This window comes from Mustela lutreola, chromosome 10 (assembly GCF_030435805.1).
Source record: "Mustela lutreola isolate mMusLut2 chromosome 10, mMusLut2.pri, whole genome shotgun sequence".
NCBI classification, from domain to species: domain Eukaryota; kingdom Metazoa; phylum Chordata; class Mammalia; order Carnivora; family Mustelidae; genus Mustela; species Mustela lutreola.
Genome location: NC_081299.1, coordinates 94,448,593 through 94,471,635, shown reverse-complemented (window position 1 = coordinate 94,471,635; position 23,043 = coordinate 94,448,593). Strand labels below are relative to the sequence as shown.

At 54.2% G+C, this 23,043-nt stretch overlaps 1 protein-coding gene across 1 annotated transcript; it reads right to left on the bottom strand.

Moving 5' to 3' along the window:
* Positions 1–10,682: 10,682 nt before the first annotated feature.
* LOC131810026 (chymosin-like) lies at positions 10,683–22,140 on the bottom strand. Its single transcript, XM_059137587.1, has 9 exons — positions 21,982–22,140; positions 19,403–19,553; positions 18,425–18,542; positions 17,007–17,125; positions 14,763–14,962; positions 13,138–13,251; positions 12,295–12,439; positions 11,685–11,783; positions 10,683–10,949 (listed from the first exon to the last, which is right to left on the bottom strand). Exons 1-9 carry the CDS (start codon positions 22,041–22,043, stop codon positions 10,812–10,814), a joined length of 1,146 nt encoding a protein of 381 aa, XP_058993570.1. The 5' UTR covers positions 22,044–22,140; the 3' UTR covers positions 10,683–10,811.
* Between the last annotated feature and the right edge of the window lie 903 nt (positions 22,141–23,043).

The following is a 23,043-nucleotide window of genomic DNA, read 5'->3' as shown; positions in this document are numbered from 1 at the left end:
CAGGACCCTGACACCATGTGTCTGGTGTAACTAAACTAAAAGTGTGATGCCGCTTTATAGTGAGCATTAGCTCTCCATTGCTGGGTAACAAATTCCACCAAAGTTAGCAGTTTCAAACACACACTGATTGTCTCACGGTTTCTGTGGGTCCAGAACCCAGGCTTAGCTTGGTCGGGTCCACTGGCTTTCAGTTGGTCGTGCAGCTGAATAAGGTATCAGTTGGGGCTGCACAACCTAAAGGCTCAAAAGGGGGTGAATCTGCTTCCTGCTCCCTCACATGACCCTGAGCAGGAGCCCTTTTGTGGGGGAGGGGGGCAGCTCCCCTCTGGCGGTTGGCTAGAAGCTACCTTCCCTTCCTTACTTTCAGAATCTTCTCGTGGGGCAGGTCATGACTGGGCAGCTTGCTTCCTCCTAGTGAACAAGCAAGAGGGTTGCTTGTCTTTGCAAAACAACTTTGCAAGGGACACTCCAACGCTTGGGGTATTGTTTGCAAGACTAAGCCCCGCCCACAACTCCAAAGGGGAGGGTTTATCCAAGCATGAGACTCCTTGGAGGCTGAGATTACTGGGAGCCCTTCTGGCAGGCTATCAATCCCAAAGGGAAAAGCATTTCGTAGGACATTATTTGCCAAAGTGGAGCTGGTCCAGAGGAGGGGGATGGTCAAAATGAAGGGAACACATGGTGGCGGGGGGGCGCTGTGAGTCTTTCCGCTGCGTGAAAATATAAGGTCTTCCATGTTGGCTCAGTTCCTGGACCACGGTCAGTGACCAGCCAGCTTTCTGCCACTGGTACGGGTGTCTCAAGGTGCAGCCGTGCTCCTGGTCTCCGGATGCCCGCTGTTGAATGCTTGCCGGCCTGCTCACCTTCCCTTAATACAATAATGTTCCCATATAGCATACCCCTTTGTACAAGGCACTTTCAGGTTCATTTCTTCACTTTCCTTCTTCCTGTCCTCGGCAGGTAGTTCTGGTATTCCCATTTTACAGCTGAAGAAACTGAGGCTTGCAACAAAAGTCAAGATCATAGAGCCTAATGAACGGAAGAGTCAGAGTTGAACCCTGTCTGACAGCCTTGAGTTTATCTCAACTTTTAAAAACTTAGTTCTGTATCAAGACAGTCCCACCTTTAAGTGCAAGAAGTTCTACACAATTTTAGCCTACCATGAGAACAGGGCCCTTCTACTCATTTCTTTAAAACTTAAAGTCAAGGCAGAGTCATCTTCCCCAGACTCAGCTTCAGTGACCACATGCTCCCTCACCACTTGAAATCAAGTCCAACCCCCAGAGGGGCCCCAGCACCAGCCTTGGGGACCTCAAAGGGACCTCTGGGCATCAGCAGTTCCAAGTTTTGGAGATGGCTCCTTCCTCCCCTTCCTCTACACCGGTGCCCTCTCCCCAGAATATTACATTCTGAATATCCAGAATATTATATTCTCCCCAGAATCCTTTCAAAGAAACAATTCTCAGTCAAGAAGACAGCGAGGCTTGGTAGGCTGAGCAGGATTTGGGATTTGCGGGGACAAGTATCTAGCTGTGACATCTTAGCTCTCAGCTCTCTGAGGTTTCGTAAGAAGGTCATCCTGCTGTGGTTTGGGGTGCCAATATTAGGGTGATGGGATTGTGTTCAGTGAGCATGTCCTGAGAAAACCATAGAGAAAACCATCCCCAGAGGACAAGGGCAAGGCGTACTCTGAAGTAAATGGACTCTTAATCAGTTACCCAAGGGAGACGGCCTTGGGCAGTAGAGGGGAGCCCCCACATCTACTAAAAACTTCCTCTCTTGGATCTGGGCCTCACAGAGGGGAACTCGATATGCATTTCAAAATCAGAGCAACAGGATGATGTGGGAGACAGAATATTGGCTCCCCAAAGATGTCTACACCCCCATCCCTGAAATCTTTGAACACATTACCTTCACATGGCAAAAAGGGCTTTGTGGATGTGATCAAGGATCACAAGGTGGTGAGATGATCCTGGATTATGTGGATGGACCCAGTGTAATCACAATGTAATCACAGCCTCTTCCAAGAGGGAGGCAGAGGCCAAGGTCAGGAGATGAGCCAATGGAAGCCGAGGTCAGAGTGATGAGACCACCCGCCAAGGAACGCTGGCAGCCCGTGGATGCTGGAAAAGGCAACAAGATAAATTGCCCCCTAGAACTCCCCAAAAGAAGGCAGTCCTACTGACACTTTAATTCTAGCCCACTGACTTCCAAAATCCAGAACTATGAGATCATACATTTGCCCTGTTTCAATCCACTAAGTTTGTGCTAATTCAATGCCATGGCAATAGAAAACTCATACAGCTCATATCCATTATGAGGAAATTGGCCAGGAGACAGAGTGAGTCCACAGTACAGCTCTGAAACCCAGCTGTCTAGGACATGTTGCTCTGGTTTACTCCCCTCTGGGTCACCCAGAGCCCATGCGCTACAGCTGTGCCCCACACTAGGGCCAGAAATCTCTTCAGGGGGTCGGAGGCTACAGCATCGGTGATTACCAGACAACCCCCCTCCCCACCCCCTGAAGAGGAGGTGACTCCTCTGGGAAGGCCAGCTTCTGCTGTCCAGTGAGAGAGCCTCTGGAAATGCCCACCTTGGAGGATCAGTCTTATTTCATCTAGGAAAGCTTTCAGTTCCACCCCCCCTATCCCCTCTGGCAAAGCTGCTGCCAGAGTCCTCAACTCCAGGGCTCTACACACAGGGGGCTGCCCACCAGGAGATCTAAGGAGATCGTCCAAGTTGCCAAAAGCCTTAAGGGCAAGTTGTGGGGAGGCTGCTTCTCTCCACTCTGCCCAGCCCAGCTTTGGCCAAGCCCACCGCAATTCCCCTTCCTCGCTTGTCCCCATAGGTCACAGCTCATGGCTGCCCTCTGGCTTCAGCTCTCAGACCCTCCGACAAACCCTGCCAGGATTATAAAGGTCACATCTCATCTGGGGGCCCTCTGGAGGTTGTCCAGAAGCTGTCAAAGTCCAGGTGGCTGGTCTAGAGAGGCAGAGCAGGGGGGAAGGGTCCGAGGGCTGCCTGAGAAAGGGACAGGCTTCCGTGAGCCAACACAGAGCAGGCCTGGGGGCCCCCGAACTGGGGAGGGTTTCCAGGTGCCAGATCTGCCTCCCTTTCCTCCACTCAGATCCCTGCCCCACATCAGGGGCTCAGAAGCACAGGCTGAACGGGGGCCATACCTTCTAGACTCGAAACTGGGACACTCATTGGCATAAGAAACAATCTGGCAGATGGGAGTCTGATTTCAGAATTACCATTCTTTTTTAGGACACTGCAATCAATGGAAAGAACAATAGGACAAAATATTTAAAATGTAAAATATGGTTCCTCTCCATAAATCTGACCATGATGAAGCTCCAGATAGCTCTCACCCCTGCAAAACTCCCTGAGGGCAAAGATCGTGGTAACTCACCACTGTGATGCCACTGGGCTGCAAAGATCTTATGCTAGACATTTTGTAAATCTGTGATGGGAGGGAGGAGAGAGTGCACTTGGGCAAGGCACAGGCCCATGCCTGGGGGATCAGTCTCAGACCTCAGGCCTGACCACCACCACCCCAGCTGTATGGGAAAGACCGGAGTCCCCCATGTCACCCTCTTGCATCCCTCTAGGTCAGATTCTTCCAGTAGGACAAGTGACTCACTCTCCAAGGTTCCTCTCTCTGCCCTTGCTTGGGGATGCATGCTGAGTCCCACTGGAACCATACCCCTCAGGGCCAGCCAATCCCAGAAGGAGCTGGAGGTTTCTGAGCAACTAAGGCAGCTGCAGCCCTGGGGAAGAGGCTTCTTTGGGGCCAGATGGCGCAGGAGCAGCAGGGCAGCGTAGAGGTGACAGGAACAGTAAGGAAGGGGAGGACACCCTCCCAGGATGCCACTTGTAATGGACAGAACTGTCCCTCCAAACTCGATATGCTGATGAAGCCCGGCCCCCAGTGGGACTGCATTTGAAGATGGGCCTTTATTATTTTTAAAAGTTTTAAGATTTTATTTATTTATTTAACACTGAGAGAGAAAGAGAGAGAGAGCACAAGCAGGCAGAGCACAGGGAGGGGGAGAAGCAGGCTTCCCACTGAGCAGGGAGCCCAATGTGGGGGTCGATTCTAAGACCCTGGGATCATGACCTGAGCTGAAGGCAGACGCTTAACCAACTGAGCCAGCCCGGATCCCCATGAGATGGGCCTTTAAAGAGACCATTAAGGTAAAGTAAGGTCATACGGGTGGGGCCCTGACCCAATAGGACTGGTGTCTTTAGGAGAAGAGGAAGAGACATGGGGAGGGGTTGTGCACAGAAGGCAGCTCTCTGAAGCCAGGAGAGAGGAGGCCTCAGGAAAAACCAGCCCTACCAGCACCTTGACCTCGGGACATCCAGCCTCCAGAACCATGAGAAACAAATGGCCATTGTTTAAGCTGCCCGGTTGGTGGTGATCTGTTCTAAGACACCACCCGAGGTGACAAAGTGCTCAGAGAGTGCGAGGGGCTAGGGAGGCGTGGGCTCAAGTGCCCAGTGACCTTTGCCAGGGAGCCCCCCATGGGCAACATGGGTCCACATCAGTGCTGGGGTCCAGTCCAAACCCCTAGCCCAGCTGCCCCCAGGTGACCAGAACATCCACGGGGCGCCTGCGCCCCCCTGCTTATCGCTCCATCCTACTGACTCTCGGGCCAAAGACTATGGTTTCTCAAGTTTCTCGCGTTCCAACTCATGCTTCCCTCGACTGGCCTATGTCTCCCCAGAGTGGCCTGTGGCCATACCCTGGGCATGTGTGGACTCAGGAAAATGGCTGGGGATTCTCCACTTTTTGCTGTTATCCAAACCCGACAGGCCATGGGCCCAGGTGCCAGAACTCTGGCCCCAGCATCCCCTCAGGGTGGGGCGGCCTGCTTCACTGTCTCAGGAGCAAGGCCAAGAGATTGGCCCCCAAGGCAACTCCGGGAGTCCCAGGGGCACTTCATGGTAAATGAATGATGCTCTTGGATGAGAAACGCCCCCCAGGGAGCTGATGCGGGGACTGTGGCTGAGATCCAGTGCTCCCGTGGGCTTACAGAACTTCCCAGGCAACAGTTCAAAGCTGCAGAAGGTATGGAAGGTATGACTGATCCCTGCCCAGACCTTCCCCAACACAGGACTTGTCTCTCTGGAGGCTCCTTGTTCCTTCTCAGAGGTCCTAAAAATAAAGTTCTAAAGACAGAGTTATTCCGGTCTCAATGCGAAGCAGAGCCCTGGGAAAGAAAGGGACTCTCAGGTTTCATGGCTGGGGCCAGAGGACAGGGCAAGGACAAAGGTGGCGGAGCTCAGCACCCACAGATGGAACTTCAGAGTCATGCAGAGGAGACCAAGACCACCAGCCCAGAGAGGGGCCAGGGCCATGCATGAGCAGTCCTCCGAGAGGAGGCATGATTCCACCAGCCAGAGCAGGGAGACAACTTTGGACTGGATCTCATCTAGCCCTAACCCCAGCCCCAAGGCTCCAGGGAGTGTCTAACTGCTGCCCAGGCTCCCTGGAGATCTAACTCCTCAGGTTGAAGGCCTCAGAACCACCCCTAAGGGCCAATGCCATTCCCAAGCCCCACAGTACACACAGCAGCCACATCCTCGCCTGGCCAGCTCCAGCTCAGATGTAATCCTGGGATTACAGATGATCCAGAAAGATCAGAGAGGGAGGATACCAGAAAACAGAGAAGGGAAAGGTTAGCCAGTGAGAAGTCAAGTGAGGGGTTTTGAGAGCAGGGACGCAGGGACCATGCCCCCTGTGCCTGTGCCTCCTGCAGAAGCTGGCACTGTGCCCCAGACTTAGTAGTAAATTCTATGATTTGGTTGGCCACAACGGGCCCCACCCCAACCGAACTGCCCCACCCCGCCCTTCTAGGGTAGAAAGAACATAGAAAGATGTACAAACCGGGCATTTGAAAAATTGGGCCACTAGAGGGCGCTCCAAGACAACAGCTGAGTCTGGCAACCCTTATCCTGCGTAGGAGTTTAGAAAGGACAAACTTGGGAGTTTGTTTACTCATTCAACACACATCCACTGAACAATTACACTATATCAAGTGCTGTGAAGTATTCAGAAGGCTCGAGTAGTGACCCCTGTGCTCAAAGGGTCATCTCAGAAAGGTAAGAAGTGTAAACAAATAATAATGTATCCTTATGTATCTACTGGTAACTCATTTGAGCATTAATTTTCACACGCTGTTCCTCCTACCTATAATGCTTGTCCCTCGTTCATATCCACACACCTTACCCCCTCTTGTATGTCTTTGCTCAAACGTCACCTTCTTTTGGAGCCTGTCTCACCCACCTCATTGTGAAACCTCTGGCATTCATGAGCCCTCTCTGCTTTATCCCATGGTAGCCAAAAATCACCCACAATCTCCACAGTGAACACACGTGTTGTCTCTGTCATCCATGTCCCTGCAGAGCTCCGTGACCATGGAGGGTTCTATCTGTCATGTTTATTGAGAGACAGTGCAGAGGACAATGCTTCACACACAGTACATACTCAAAAACTATTTTTTAATAAATAAGACAGGTGAAAATTCTAATTAGGCCTCAGTAAACCAAGGGGCCAGTGGTCAGCCAGCCAGTCTTGTTGAGGTTTGGAGGCTCTGGGTGAGGTGGGCATTGTGTGCGGTTGGCGTCTTCTCAGAGCTGGTAACAGTTAAGCTGGTCTTGAAGGAGGAAGAGCAGTTCATAGGTTGGAGACGGTGGACAGGGCTTCCAGCAAAGGGAATGGCCTGTGCAGAGGCCCAGAGGCCAGGCCTGCAGGACGCTAGGTATGGCCAGGCCAAACGAAGGTCAGACCTCCTACTATATGCCAGGGGCCTGAGTAGGGGGCTGGCGAGGGCAGGGAGGGGGCGGTGCACAGGTGAGGGGGAGCAGCCATAGCCAGGGCTCCTGAGAGGTCGCCAGGCCCTTCCCCTCTGTGTGCCCCGCTGTTGTCCCCTCAGCCCACATTCCCATGGCCCACTTCCAGCTCTCGGAGTGGGTCCCGCTTGCCTGTCTTGCTGCCTCGGGCTTCCTGACAAGGGGCACCCTCTACCACTCCGGGTTCAGTTATATCCTTCCTTCTGAGGCTGCCAGCAAGAAACCAACTGCACAGCTTAGAAAACAATCCATCATTTTGTCATAACATTTCCATTTCAAAGACTTCCTTTCCAAGCTTCTCTCTGACCAAAGCTTCCTCTCATTAACATGAGAGGATCTGGCAAGCAATTGAGTGACAGGGACGGGGGAGAGGGACAGGAAACAGGGCTGGACTCAGAGGTGAGGCCTCTGCCTGCGTACAGGGTCAAGGAGGGGTGCAGGACTGACACGCGTGCCTGTGTGTGCACATGCGCACGCTCGTGTCTTGTGTTTCTCGCCACTCATGATTCCTGCTACCCAGTCATAGATTTGCCCGCTCATGTAACAAAGCACAAGCCACCCTTGGGTGTCTGCTCAGCCTCCACGGCATGCCAGGAATCCCCCAGGGTGCTGAGGAGCCAGAGATGTGAGATGCCTGTTCATCAGAGACTCTGGCAGAGCCCCCGTGTGTAAGTGAATAACAACAGGAGAAGTGGGTTGTAAAGATCCATGCTGAGCAATTGGAAAGCCAGAAGAGAAGTCTGGTGGAGTGGGGTGTCACCTCAAGGTGACACTGATCTTGAAGGATGAGGAGCAATTCACAGGTCAGGGAGAGTGGAAAGAACAACTACCGAAAGGAGCAGCAGGCACAAAGGCCTGGGGGCCAGTCAAGGTCATGGTCATGGTCATGGTCAGGTAGGGCCAGAAGCAGCCACAGAGGCTTCCTCAGCCACGTGCTCCCTGCCCCAGTTCTCACAGGCAGATAGTGCAGGTGGGAGAGCAGGGGTGAGCCGCCCCGCCCTGCAGGAACCCGTGCCCAGCATCTCCACTGGCCTCCAGCTTGCCCCTCTTTACAAGCAAATGGCAGATGTGCTGACAGCCCTTCCAAGTCCCCTTCCTCACCTGGCAGACCCCCCCCCCCCAGAGAACCCAGCCCGGTGCAAGAGCCCTGTGTGCCCTCCCCCAGAACCTTAAATCCCTGGAGTCTGCTCCCCACCCCCACCTTCTCTCCCTATCATTGTCCTCCCACACCTGCTGTGCCTTTCCCCAGGGACAGCAAAGAATGGGGAGTGTTCTGGGCTTCCAACCAGGAGGGAGAAGATGCAGAGGGGGCCTGAATGTGGCGGATGGGTGCGTGGTTGGAATGATCCAAGAGGAAGGGGAAACCAGTCACAAGCAGCACCCCTCTTAAAGACCTCACTGATCAAATCATTGGTTCACTCACTCATTCATTCAGTCATACTCGAAGAAGGCATTCTGTGAATTAGGGGCTCAAGATATCAAAATGAGAGCTTCAGTGTGTGTCCTCAGGGAGCCCACAGTCAGTGTGGAAGACAGACAGGAAACAAATGTTAGAACGCTGAGCACTATGCTAAGAGGAGCGCTGGGCAGAGAGGTCCTGGGGAGCCCCAAACCCAGCCTGGTCAGAAGCATCCTGGAGAGATTTGCACCCAACTGAAGTTCAAAGGACAAACAGAAGCTGGACAAAGGGGTCTGGGTATGGAGAACACGGCAGATAGGCATCCTCCTCAGCTAGGAGAAATCCCAGGAGGGGCCGTCTCACCATACGGTCACTACTCGCTCAGGACAGGGACCACAACTGGGGTCAGGTGGGCTGGGGCGGGGGAGTACTGCAGTGGGGGGCCATTAGGTCCTAGCTTCCCATTTATGAAAGTCATCCTGTATGGGCTTTCTGGAAGTTTGGATGTTTAAAATGCAATTTACTAAGTGTAGACCATTGAAATATGACACAATTTTTGTGAGCTTGTTTGGCATTTTTTTTAATCTACAAAAAGCCTAAAAATAATGAGAGTGGCCCAGTTCTGTCTCATTCTTGGCAAACAGGCAGTATTGGTCTTGGATAAGAGAAGTGAGGCTTAGAGAAGTTGCCCAAAGCCAGAACTTACTCCTTGGCACATGCTGTCCTCCCCAATCCTGTAAGACCCAGGCACCAAGGCCCACCCTCTATTCTTAAAGTCCTGGAACATTCTCCTGTAGTCTCTGCCCCAACCCACGTGCAGCTCCTCAGGTCACCTGGGACTACAGCCTGAGCTCTTCCTCCCCCCACATCCTCCCACCCCTCATAGCCCAACCCCCAATCCTTCCTGGCCAGAGGCCACTGGGTGCTCAGCCACAGACACAGGTGGGTGCTGAGGACAGTATCTCCACTGCCATATGTCCCTCATCTTGTCTGTCTTTGGATACAGCTGAGAAAGACCCCAAGAGATTCACACACACACACACACCCCACCCCCAGACCAGACTATTAACAGGACCCCAGTAGCAGCTCCCACTGGAAGCCCCTCCCCCATTCCTCTTCCTAAGGGACAGTCTCCTTTGTCAAGTGCCACGGATCTGGGTCCTTAGCTTTGCTCTCAATCTCTGAGACAGCTGCCTGCAGGACAGCCTCCCTCCCCAGCTGTTTGCAGGGCAAGTGTAGTCAGGATAAGGTGGGGCACGACCAGATGCGAACCTGGCCCCAGCCCCCTTTCCAAGCCTTCTGAGAGTTCAGCCACTATAAAGGTGTGACTTGGAGCCCAGTCACAAAATTGGGCGTCAGACTGGCTGTGATTTAGAAAATAGAAGCCTGTCGGGAGACTGCCAAGAGAAGGGGCACAAAGAAAAAGGAAGGCGGGTCAAGGGAGCAATTGTGTGCAGCTCAGCTGAGCACTGTCCAGGGAGCCTAAAAGGGGGCTCAAGTCCCCCAAGAAGCTTGTCTGCCTGACCCCTATGGGGTTTCAGGGTAGCATAACTGGGAAAGCCCCTTAAATTCACCTGGATCCCTCTGTTATAACCCTCTGGTCTGCATTTCCTATGTGGCGTCTCCCCTCCTGAAAGGAGCTGCTGGAACCTGGGAGCAGGAATGGTCTATCCTCTGACAGCTGTGGGCTAGGGGGTCCTCACTGAGCGCTAGGAAGTCTTTACTGAACACTAGGATCCTCTCTGAGAGCTTGGAGTCCTGGCTGAGCACTCGAGGGTCTTCATTGAGCACTAGGGGTCCTCTCTGAGACCTCAGAGTCATCATGGAGCACTGGTGTTGGCTTTGACGCTCGGCTTCCCAGAGCCCTTATAGGCAGGTCTGCCCCCAGTGATGGAGCCAGTCTCCGTAAGCAGGTGAGTCAGGTTCAGAGAGTGTATGACTAAGGATGGGCTCTCAACCGTGGCTCATTCTCAAGGTTAATGACAATCTCAGGACCTTAGACCTTCCCAGCTACCTTCTGCCTATTCCACCGTGTACTGTGTTCTCCGAAATGCCCTGAAGCCCTTTTCTTAACAGACGTAGAGCTTTTCTGTCCTTGGGCCAACGTTCTCTTTCCAGGCCCGTACGCCAAGCCCTTAATTCCCAGGTACAAACCTTCTCCAGGTACATGCCTCCTCCTACAAAGTTCTCTCCTACTGCACCGTTTCCCCAGAAAGATCAAGAGTGGAAGAACTCAAAGGCAAGACACGTCTTGCTTTTACCTGACCTAAGCTTGAAGTGGCCAAATCCTTTGTGAAAGTCTCCGCCCAACAACAGTGTCCCCAACCCTCTCCTACCCATGTAGCCCCAGTGCTGTCGGACACCACGTGATGCCACGTCCCCAATCCCATAGCGGCGTAGGGCTTTGGCCCAACAGAAGCCACGCTTTGCAGAGATATGGTATTTATTGAAACATGCACCTGAAAACCTGATCTGTATGTGTGCAGGTGCGTGTGTGTGGGCGTGCGCATGCCTGTTTGGGGCACACATCCCTGGTCCGGGCTCAGCGGTGCCATCAGATGGCCTTGGCCAGCCCCAGGCGGTTGTTGACCCTGTCAAAGACGCTGTAGTACTCGCGGATGAACACATCCCCCAGGATCCACAGCTGGGAATCACCTTCACCTTGGAAGCCGCTAGAGCAGAAGCCCATATCCTAGGAGAGGAAAGGCTGAGATGAAGCTGGGCCCAACCTGGGTCACCATGTCTGTGGGTGGCCCAGCCCCCCATCCCCACCCCCCATAGTCCCTCTCCCAGCTAGCATTTCCTCTCAACCTTGAAATCACCTTCCGAGGGAAGCAGACGAGTATCAGATTCATCCCACTCGATAGATGAAGAAATTGATATTCAGAAAATCAAGCAACTCCATGCAAGCTCATTCAGTGGGGTCCCCTTACCCCAGCGCCCCTCACTTGTCCTCTCCGGCACCCCCCCTTCGTTCAGCACCTACTGCCCTGCTGACCAGCCAACCCAGGCCTAGGGACCCAAGGCCTTGCCAGTTGTGTGTGCTCAAGGCTAGGTCAAAGCTGAGGCCAGTGGGTCAGAGGGGATAAGGGCTGGGTCCCCACAAAGCCCAGGCTACCTACGAAAGTCCTGGAGAACACTCCAGGCCCCTGGGCTTAGAAGCAAGACCAGTGGATGGAGGTTCCCCAGGGGCTGTGGTCCAGCCTACCCAACCCTCCCACAGGCTGCTCAGGCTCTGTCCTTTCTGTCTGACCCATTTCTCCCAGCATGAGGCTCCAGTAGCCACAGGGGAGGCCCAAGGACAGCAGGGCCCCACTCAGAAAGGCCAGTTTGTCTAACTGCTCCTCCTGCACACCACTTTCCAACTGACTTGCCAGGAGGGGGTGGGGCTAGGTGAACCCAGGTTTCCTCTCCCAAGAGCTCCTACCGTGCTGGTGTAGGCGGAGGGGGGCAGAGGGTACTTTCGGCCGTTGATCTCAAAGACCACATCAGGCATGCTGTTCAGGCTCTCGCAGTTGATGTCAACCTGAAGGCCAGAGGAAAGTCGTCTCAGATAGGCAATAGATCTGATCAGGCTCGATGAGGCAGAGAAAGGCCAAGGCAGGATCCCTTCCTCTGCACTGGCATTGGTGCGGACGGACCTCCCCACTCAGAGGACTCTAGGGAGGCCCTCAGGCCTCAGGAGAGCTACACTGAGTGGGACCTTCTGTCAGCCAAGGCAGGAACAGCCCCGGCTTGAGACAAAGGGGGGCTGGCCTCCGCGCTTTCCCTCCAGGCTCAGTCAGTGCCTCCTCCAGGACCCCTGGAGCACTTAGCAGTCAGGGAAGCAAGGAGACCCGTGTGTGGGTGAGGAAAAATGGGGTAGGGCAGAGCTCAGTGAGTCAGGGATGCATGATCCTCCTGGAAGACAGGAGGCCAGACGTCGGCCTCTGTGTGAGATAGGAAAGTCCCGACAGCCACAGTGGGCCAGGCTGGAAGCCCACGGGGAAGACATCCTGAGACACCCCACCCCTCTGGGGAAATGGGCCTGGCCTTACCACACCATACTGGTCCTGTGTTGCTCCGATGGCTGTCTGGATGTTGAGGATGTCACTGTTGGGCCCAACCAGCATGGAGGTACCTGTGTCCAGGATGGCCTGACAGCCACCATCACAGGCCACCACCACGCCATTGACAGTAACCCTGCAGAGTGCAGAGAGGACAGCCTCGTGGTGAGTCCAGCATCCAGCCCCGTCCCTGGTCCCTCCCGTCCTTCCCTGCCAGGATCCTCAGGAGGCGGGGGGGCAAGCTTAGGACTCTCCGCTGCTCCCCAACCCTCAAATACACAAATCAATCTTTTTTCAAAACCACGGAAGTCACATGCCCTAAGGGTGGAATAAGTCCAGCGCTGGATGCCTAAAGCTCCAGTGTCAAGCTTTCTCCCTGCCATTCACTTGCTGCAGGCCTTGTGCAAATCATCATCCTTCCTGACCTTGGGCTTCTCCACCACAAAATGGGTACATTAACAACCCCTTCCCTGACCTCACTGATGGACCGTCATGAGGCTCACGTTAGTGAATTATAACATGAGGATACTGGTGTGGCCCCCCACCTCCTAGGGTTTCAGCGAGGCGTGAACGAGACCATCCTGTTGTCACTCAGCCCAATATCTACAGGTAATAAGGGCTCAGAAAGTGCAGCACTCTTACTCTTACTAATAACGCCGTGGGGAATGTCAGCGTTCTCGCTGACTGAGCTCACTGGCCTTGCAAGGGTCCAACTCAGAATCTGATGGGCCGGGCTTGCAAGCGCCTGTGCTGCGGTCCTTCTCGGAGCCTCACAAGCTACTCCCCAGGCCCTGGCGTCCCCCTCCCCTGGAGCCAGGGCTGCTGCTCACTCACCTATCCACGGTGAACTGCCAGTACTCCTGCACGGTCACGGGCACCCAGTGCAGGGAGCCTGTGTAGTAGGATGGGTCAATGGCCCCCAGCGTCAGCATGCTCCCCTGGCCATTCCTGAAACCAAGGAAAGGCATATGGTGGCCCTCGGACAACCTGGCTTGGAGAGGAGGAGCCGCAGCCCCACGTGGTGGGAGGGAGGCAGAGGCAGCTGAGACCAGTCCCACCATCTTCCCTGCCCTGACCCCCACTTCCTCCCTGCAGGCTCTAAGTGAGCTCTCCCACCTCCCTGATCTTTGGGGCTTTTCCCTGATAAGGGCATCCACTCTCTGAGCTCCTCCGCCCCCAGACTGAGGCAGCATCTGCAGCTTGTAGAGTGCAGGGGAGGTGGGAACTAACCATCACGTAGTTCATATGACCACTAGGCTTGGCTGGGGCAACCCATAACTCTTCCTGTGCCCAGCCCCCAGCCCCACCCTTCAGCTACAATAGGGCAAAGGGTCTTCAACCAAGTCCTACAGACTTTGGATTAAAATTGCCACCCCCTACCCCTCTGTTCCTTCTGGGGCTTTCCTCGAAGCCAGGAAGCACAGGCACGCAAGTGTCACCTGCTCCCACCCAGCTGCTTTTAGTTCCTAGACCCCACAGCAAGCTCTGTCTTGCCCCTGAGCCCTAGCACGTGCTGTTGCCACTGCCTGCAGCGTGCTATCCTCTGTCTCACCTGGGGAGCTCCCACGCGTGCCTCAGAGAAGCTTCCCCTGCCTGCCCTGCATACATACCTCCACCAGACAGGGCTTCCCTCATCACTAAGCTTTCCCGGCACCCAGATCTGCCTGCAATGAGCGCCCTTCTCACAAATGTAAGCAAAATTGTGTGATTGTGTGTTGTCTGCTTCTCCCCCGCCCCACCCTGCTAGAAAGTTAACTCCCAGTTTGTCTGTTTTGCTAATGTATCCCCTTCTTCTGCCAGAGCACTTGCACGTAGTAGCAGCCTATAAATATTGGTTGAGCAAATGAACATACCAATGTACCCCTCGCCTGGGTGCCCTTGACCTCAGTTGCCCAATACCCTCCTTCTCCTGAGTGGGGCGCTCTTCTCCCCATTCTGCCACCCACCCTTCTGTCCAGCTGAGCTGCAGGAAGACAGAGCAGGGAGCACCAGACTGGGAGTCAGGAGCCCTGGGCTCCAGATGTGACTCAGCCACCAGTTCCCAGTATGACCGTCCCTCCCACACCTCAGTTTCCTGGATAGAAAAAGGAGAAGGCTGGCGTCCTTTGGAGCCTACTCTGGAAGTCTATGAATTTCAGTGACATCCACAGATGATTACGGACGCCTGGCCACTTTGGACAAAAGATGTTAAATGCTCCCCAGGCAGAGATGGGGTCAGGCTTCATGTTTTAAATGCCAGAAACCAAGGTCAAGTGTTGGTCCTGTGGATTCTGGCTGCATCGGAGTCTACATTGGAGGCTTTTGGACAAGAGGTTGGGTCAGCCTGGAAACAAGGAGAGGGCTTGCTTGGATTCTAGTCACCATTCTTGAATTGCAGTGTCCCAAATGGATAGCCACTCCTCGGCCAAGAGACCTTGCCAGGCCCTGGAATGCTGGCCCTGGCTGGGGGCGGCTCCTACCTGGACAAATACACAGAGAACAGGTCTTGGGCCACCAGGTGCTTCTGCATCATGTTGTCAAACACGGGCACTGAGTACTCAGAGGCCAGAGTGGGGTAGGCCAGCCCCAGGATCCCGTCAAACTCGGAGTAGGTAAAGACATTGCCAGGCTCCTTGGTGCTCAGGCCCACGGTCTGCTGGGGGTCCACGATATTGGAGACCTGCAAGAGAAGACGAGAGACCTCCACCAGGGGCCTTTGGCCAGAAGCAGGAAGATTCTGGGGTAGGCCTGTATCAGGATCAGTCTTGGAGTGAGGGGGCTCACCTACCCTCCTACGGGCAATGCAGTCATGTGAGCTTAAGAGGGAAAAACCCTCGTTTCCCATCTCTGCACCGTGGTCGTGAAGGAATGACCCTGGCAAGGCCAGGGACAGAGGAAGAAAGGACACGGTGAAGGATGCAGACAGCAGTGCTCACGTGCAGAAGTTGGGGGATGAGCCCAGAAAAGGGGAGGGGGTGAGGGATGCTCCAAGGCCCTCTGCCAACCTGCAGCCCTACCATCAGTGACACCTGGGGCATCTGCCAGGGAACAGCTGGGGACAGCACAAAGGGCAGAGAGAACATGCACCCCCTTAGTATCCAATGGACCTAGCTGTGCACCCTTGCTCTGTTGCATGCTGACGGTGTGACCTTGTACAAGCCCCTCCCCGAGCCTCCCTCCCCTCATCTGTTAAATGGAATAATAACATCTGCATCTTGAGGCAATGCTTAGGCCCGTATAATATGAACGCCGAACCCGTATCGAGCATTTAGGAAGTGATTGGCCTTTGGACATTAATGGTGCTCTGCTAGGGTATCTCTCTCTCCAGCTCTCCTGTTAATCTGCCCACTTCCCTGGAAGGCTGCTGAGCCCACCCACCCATTCTGAGCTCACAGGGCCTCCAGCTTCCACTCTGTCCCCTTATAGTCAAACCAACCGCCACACACGCAGCCAAAGTGAGCTTTGAAAACAGACGTCCAGTCATGTCACCCCTTGCGAGGACCCTCCAGAGACCCCCAGTGGCACTCGGGAGTTTGCCTTTGACTAAGAGCCACTTCACGTGCTCACCCTGCTTTTCACACCTGATCTCCTACCTCTGAGCCCTTGACCCGCACTTCTCTGCCCAAGCCTATCTTCTTTCTCCTCCTCCAATACCCCAACTTGTCCTCATTTCCATGGGGCCTGACTCCCATGGTTTTCTCTCCTACCCCCATCCCAGGGGGACAAATGAAAGCCACCCGATGCCCCACGGCTGAGGCCAGCAGGCTCGGGCCAGCCCCTCCATGAAGACGTGGGATTTCCCCCTGAACCGAGAACAGCAGAAAAGAAAACCAGCGGCTCCGGGCCTCAGAGGAAGTAGGACACGGGCAGGAGATTCCCCTTCCCCGGGGCCCTGTCTGCTGGGACCACCTCAGCTAGTGGTTCTGGGGCCTCCACTGTCTGGCAACGACCCCTAGGGAGGCCTGAGCTGCATGGACACTTGCCCTGCCAATGGACAAACCTGAGGAGAGGGCCGTCAGCAGAGAAGAACTGGGTCCTTTTGGGCTTAAAGCAAAAATGCCTTCAGCCAGGCCCAGGAAGAGCTCAAGGAAGATGGAGGTAATAAGCCCCCGGGGATGTTGCTTGACTTTGAACCTCGGATAGTGGGGGAGGAAGGAAAGCAAGAACCTAGTTCTGAGCCCTTCTATGTACTAATTAGTACTATGTATTATTTACGTAGTACTTAGTACTATGTACTAAGTACAGCTCCCAGCCTCCAGCTGCGCGACTTCAGGTAAGTCACCAGCTCCTGGGAGCTTCAGTTTCCTCGTCTGCATGATAATAGTCCCCTCCTAAGAACTCAGTTTACAGTGAGACTCCACAGGTGACACTGGGGAGCTGGCACAGGCTCAGGGCTCAGAACCAACTGTGGCAAGGACGGATGAAAGAGGATGGGGAAAGTGGAAACTGGGCACGGAGAAGCTCTCAGGGGGGACTCCAGGGGCTGGCCTGGAAAGGAGAGGAGGGACGGATGAGCCACAGTCCCAGCCAGTTAAGATGGCTCTCAGAATCCCTACCCACCACGCCCCCCACCAGGGGTCGGAGTGGGGGCGTGCATGGACAGGATGCAAAGGGCCTCTCCACCCCCGCTGGAGGTGCAGCCCGCCAGAGTCTGGGTGGATGGGAGGCAGAGCAGGCACCGGGGAAAGAAAAGTGAGCCCCGACTGGCCCCAAGCCCCACTCACAGTGACGGTATCAAGGCCCAGGAAGCCTTGCATGCTGCCAGTGCCATACTGGATAGACAGAGGCTCGTTCAGGTTCTGGAAGGTGGAGGACTTGGCCGGGTCGAAACGGTGATGTTTTTCTGAAACACAGACCCAGGGTTAGTGAGGCCCGTAGAATCTTCTTGCCCTTGACAGTAACAGCCAGGGCTGAGAACCTCACTAGGCCTTGTAAGAAATGTGGTCTACATACCAATCATTCTCACTGCAGGAAATAAGCGGCCCCCCTCTCTTGATTCCCCCAGGGTTTAATAAGGAAAATTATCCTTTGCTGCTCGACCCACCTCTCGGAACCCCAGAGCAACCTATGTCGCTTCCAAACCAAACAAGAAAGAAAAAAGCCATTCCTGGGGTTTCCATAGACTTGTTACTTTCTCCAGCTTTGTAACCTTAGGCAAGACTCTTCTATTCTCTGAACTTTGCTTCCTTCCTGGTAAAGGGGGTAACAAGAGCACCAATTTCCCAGGATTGTTGGAGAAATCAGTTAGTACCACATAGTAAACGTTTATTCATCACTAATGATAGGCCCGGTGACTTCATTCTCCCAGAACCTCCTGGCATATCCCAGTCCCATTTTATAGGAAGGAGAACCAAAAACCCAAGGAAGGTCAGCAGCCTGCCTTGGCTCCTGACAGAGGCTAAGTACATAAGTAAATACTGGGCACCTGGGTGGTTCAGTCAGTTAAGCGTCTGCCTTTGGCTCAGGTCATAGTCCCAGGGTCCTGGGATTGAGCCCCGCATCAGGCTCTCTGCTCAGTGGAGAGCCTGCTTCTCTCTCTGCCTGCTGCTCCCCCAGCTTGTGCTCTCTGCTCTCTCTCAAATAAATAAAATTTCTTTAAAAAATAAAGAGCTTAAGCTCCCCGAATTTCCAGCTGGTGCTTTACACATTTGACCTGTGATTTGCACACCTTCTCAATCTGTGGGCAGTTAGAGGGGCTGAGCAAGGAGATGGGGCACAACCAGGAGGCTGGGAATGTCAAAGCGAGCTCTCCTGCACCCACGTTCCCTCCCAGAACCCTGCAACTCAAAAGCAGTGGCCAGAATCCAAGTAAGCCCACACCTTGTTTCCAGGCTGACCCAACTTCTTGTCCAAAATCCCCCAATGTAGCCTTAGATGCAGCCAGAATCCACAGGACCAACACTTGACCTTGGTTTCTGGCATTTAAAACATGAAGCTTGTCCCCATCTCTGCCTGGGGGCATTTAACATCTTTTGTCCAAAGTGGCCAGGCCTCCGTAATCATCTGTGGATGTCACTGAAATTCACAGACTTCCAGAGTAGGCTCCAAAGGAAGCCAGCCTTCTCCTCTCACTATGCAGGGCAGGCAGAGCAGCCCTGGGGTCAGAGCCTGGAGGGCCGGGTTGGAAAGGGAGGTCACTCACGGCAGGCATAACTCTTGCAGTAGACAGAAGGCACCCAGAGGTCAGAGGAGCCAGTGTCAAACACCACGGTGAATTCCTGGGGTGGGGTCCCGATGTAGATCTTCCCAAAATACTGACACTGGGGACAGACAGCACAGAGTTAGGGGCGGGGAGTAGAGCATAGGGATATGGGTCAATGCTTGGCATAAAGTACAAGGGAAGAGAGAGGAGTGAGGATTACTGGGGAGGGTTCTTCATCTCCAACCGCCACACTGGGCTCCTCTCCGAACAGCTGCGCTGGCCTGTCCCTCCCTTAAGCCCTACAACTCCTGCGGGAATCAGCCCCAGAAGCAGACGTTAGATCAGAACATCACCCCTCCCTGGTAGGAAGACTGGGCCCTGCCTGCCAGGGGCAGGGACATAGAGAAGAGACATGGGAAGTACAGACCCCGGGTCCCAACCGAAACTCCCTGCCACCCCTCTTGGCCAGGCTCCCCAGGTGTCAGAACTTAGGGTCGGGACAGGGCTGAGCATGACCTAGATAAGGCAACAAGCTCACAGGAGAGACAAGGCTGGCTGTTTACTGCCAAGAGCGACAGATGAGGGGGGGACAGGCTCCAGGAAGGAAGACCGCGCAAGGGGCGTTCCTGTCATGTCCTGGGCGGCTGCAGATGGGCACCAGAACACCATCCCTGCCGAGCCCAGATTAAGACATGGGTCACGGGGCTGGGCAAGACAGGCATGGGGGTACACCTGGGAGCAGATCATATGCCCCCGAGGGATGTCTACAGGTCGCCTGAGCTCAGACCCTTCCGGCAGTGGCCTTCAGAGCCTCGCCTTTGCCCGGGCTGCTGGCCCTGTGTGGAGCTGACTGAGGGGCAGGGGGACGGCCTCCGCAGCCCACAGGACTTCCTGATTTCTAGAAGGGGAAAGAGGTGGGGGCCAGGAGAAGGCATCCAGCAAGAAGCATTATTGGAAGGGGAGGGGAGAGCCACTCACGTCCAGGTAGTTGGTCAAGGGCTCGCTGGCCACCTTTGCTAGGCTGGAGTACTTCGTGCTGATGGAATACGGGTGCTTCTTCAGAAAATCCTCCAGGAGCCCATGCTCCTTCAGGACCTTTCTCAGAGACTTGCCTTTGTGTAGAGGGACCCTGAGGAGACAGGGAAGAATTAGTGATGCCAGTGGGCATCTCCTCAAGGCTGCCCAGCCTCAGAGAAGTGCCCAGAGGCTCTAGGTTCTGTAAGCTACTTCCCCACATTTTTTAAAAATCATAACTCAAAGGAAAAATTAAATTTTACATCAGTTCACAATTCTGTGCCTACCCTTACCAAACGTAATACACTCTGGTGTTCCCTAGTCCTTCCTCTTTTCTCAATGATGATGGAGACCCGGTGGATGGATTTTATAGCCTGCTCATGAGTTCCCCAACTCCGAGGTTTGAGAGACATAATGTCATTCATTCAGTCTCCAAATTCTCGCTGCTTCTCTACTATGGGCCAGACATTGCGTGGGGCCCACGGGTACAGCCTCTGCCATCTGGAAGCACGCTCTCTGGAGAGGAAACAATGTCCCCCACACTCTGAAAATGCTCCCTCTTTTGCGACCCCTGTGGTTGACGCTTTGCGTAACCTAACGTGTATGGAAATTTTTCAGAGGGTTTCAGCACAGAGTGTGGTCCTCAGCATAGAGGACCTTCTGATAGAGTTTAGGTGTTGGATGATGGAAGCAAATCGTAGAAGAGAATTGAGAGGGAGAACAGCAGAAGGGTTCTAGACCCTGCTTTGCAGTCTGTGGCACCTTCGGTGGCCCCCAAGGTCCTCTGAGCTTTGCCTCCATCTCTGCAAAACAGGTGACCTCCTTCCTTTCCAGCCATTTTCCAGCCCCGCCTTTAACCAACTTCTTCTGGCTTTCACCTCTCTGGCTCCTAGTTTCCCCTCCTATAGGTTGAAGTAATACAGGCTGATGACCCTGGTGTCCCTCCAGTTCTAAGGGCTATGCAGTCCTCCTCTTCGGAGCTGATTTAAGGACAAGAGGACAAGTGGAGACCACAGCTGTGAAAGGGCTTGGAGAGTAAGAAAATGGCAGGAAATCTAAGATCCTCAGAGAAAATGGGTCTTCTCATGTCGTTCACAATCCAAACAGATCCCAGATGGAACAGCCCTGTACAGGACTTATGGTCTCTCTTTCTGGTGCCTCCCTTCCCCAGCCCTCAAGTGTGACTTCAGCCAGGACCCAACAGAAATAAAAGGCCCTAAGACATTTCTCAGCGTTTGTCTCTGATGATAAAAAAAAGGACATAAGCCCCAAAGGAAAGAGGCTCCTGGGCCCAATCCTACAGTTGCCATTTCCTGTGTCCCCATGCCCTGGTCCCCAAAGTGTTCTGCTTGCTGAGCTCCTGTTCCCACTCAGCTCAGGATCCACTCATGAAGGCCTGGTGACTCCCACAGGGGCAGCTGTCTCTCTACTAGCTGCTGTGTCCAGCATGAGGCCCCAGGGAACCTCCCTCAGAGGGACGCCGGCAGCCCACTGCCCCACGCCAAGAACGGGGAGGTTCCAACCACCATGGAAACCTCCACTTCCATGCTGTCCACTCCCTGCACTGAAACCACCCGAAGCCTGATTAGAAAAAACTTCCCTTTCAAGACACAAGGAGCTCTGACTTGTCAAAGGCCCCCTGGCTCCTTTTCAGGGATCCAGCTTCCCAGGGGTGAATTCAGGTCTCCCCAGGCTCATGGCCTGATGGAGCTCCAGGCTAGGAACTGGAGATAGGGTGATTTTGTGGCAAAAATGTAAGATCACTTGGGACCAAATCCTAGCTCCTCCACTATGAACCATGTGGCCTTGGGTAGCTCTGGGACCCTCCTCAAACAACAGCTGTCTCATCTGTAAAATACAAATAATAATATCTACCAAATCCAGGAAGAATAGTGCACCCAGCAAAAAACAGCTCAAGAAATATTAGTTATGGGGCACCTGGCTGGCTCAGTCCGTAGAGCAGGTGACTCTTGATCTTGGCGTCATGAGTTCGAGCCCCAGGTTGGGTGGAGAGATTATTTTTTTTAATTATTTCCCAAAAAAGTATCAAATAAAAAATTATCGGTTATTAGTTTTGGAGGAGAACTTGGGAATTTCGCCCATAGAGAGAACTTTATTTTGTCTAAGAAATGCATACGTAGCTTTTTTATCATATGCCAGGCACTGCTCAAAGCATTTGACAAATACCAACTCATATACTCTTCACAACCCTGAGACAGAGATGCTTTCTGTTCCTGATTTTACAATGGAAGAGGAAACAAGGCACAGGGAGTCAGGTTAGTGATGGAGCTAGGGATCAGAACACAGGCAGTTTGACCCCAGAAGCCACGCCCTTCATTTCCCAGGCTGCCGTCTGACCCTGCGTTGCTGCTCATCACCCCTGCAGTGGGCAGACTTTGAGGGAGGGAAAGGTCCCAAACGCAAAGGCAAGACTCTCCTGGGAACCCACAGCATGGCCGTGGGCACAGGTGTAACACCAGGAGACACCCACCCAGAGCAGGTGCATGTGACCCCCTTCCCCTCCCTGGGTGCCTGATACCCACCTGGAGATCCCACTGCCCTGGGAAAGGGCGAGAACTGCAAGGAGCACCACGAGGCACCTCATCTTGGACCGTGGGCTGGCCACTGCTGGAGCCAGTCCTCCTTCCCACAGCCTTTATAGAGGGTCCTGGGTCCGCTCTGGCTGCAAGCCTGGGCTGCAGAGATGACCCCTTGACTTCAGGCTGCTCCACAAACACATTAAGTACCCAATACCCACTTTGATAAGGGCCCGAGACTCCACCCCCACGGGACTTCAAAGCCAAAGGACACACATGCTTGATCTTTAGTCTGGGAAGGGTCCCAGCAGCCTCCATGACCTGATTTCCCCTTCCAGATGGGACTTCTTGAGCTAACACAGGTGGGGCTACCACCAGAATCCCGTCTCATGTTCCACCTTGGCAGCAGACCCCTCTCCTGCCCTCAGTGCCTCTCCGCCTTGGGCCTGACTTCACAGGGAGCCTGCAGCCTGTCCTATCCAGGCATCTCCAGCTCGGTGCTCCCGGACTCACCTTCCAGGGAGCGCTCCGTCTACCCCTGCGGCAGAGAGTGCTGCTTCAACCTGTCACCCCGGCTAAGACGACACCAGGCCCAAGACCCCTGCACTGTCTGGGCTGTGTCCCCCGGTTCCATGTTAGATGGGTGTTGGGAAGGTGAGGGGTGGATATGACATCCGCATGAGCACTGGAGGGGAGGGGGGCCTGGCGGAAGTGAACAGGGAAGGCGGACGTGTGCCACACACAGAGGGGAAGGAGGAAGATAGGGCGCGATGGTCAGATTTCGGCAACAGGTGTGACCACGAGTCAGTGCCCTGGTCTGAGCCTCTCAGAAGCATATATGCAGGGCTTTTGATAAGTAGGCAGCCCCCCGAGAGAGAGACAGGCCAGAAAGGGAAGCAAAGGCTCAGCCGCAGATGGGGTAGAGAAAACCACATCCCAGGGTGAGGGGAGGCCATAAACTGGAAAGTCAGGATCAAATCAGGATTCAGGCAGGGGCTTTGGGGCCACAGGTGTGATGGCCAAGAGTGGTGCCAGCCACCAGCACCCTGCGGGACAGACATCTGGGTA

Bases quoted from the DNA above. Each gene is read 5' to 3' on its own strand.
- LOC131810026 (XM_059137587.1), bottom strand. From the start codon at position 22,043: ATGAGGTGCCTCGTGGTGCTCCTTGCAGTTCTCGCCCTTTCCCAGGGC. The intron at 14,963-17,006 runs GTGAGTGGGGCT...CTTCTCTTGCAG, and splicing joins TGGGCCTTGATACCGTCACT to GTCTCCAATATCGTGGACCC. The intron at 11,784-12,294 runs GTAAGGCCAGGC...TCTGGCCTTCAG, and splicing joins CACAGGACCAGTATGGTGTG to GTTGACATCAACTGCGAGAG.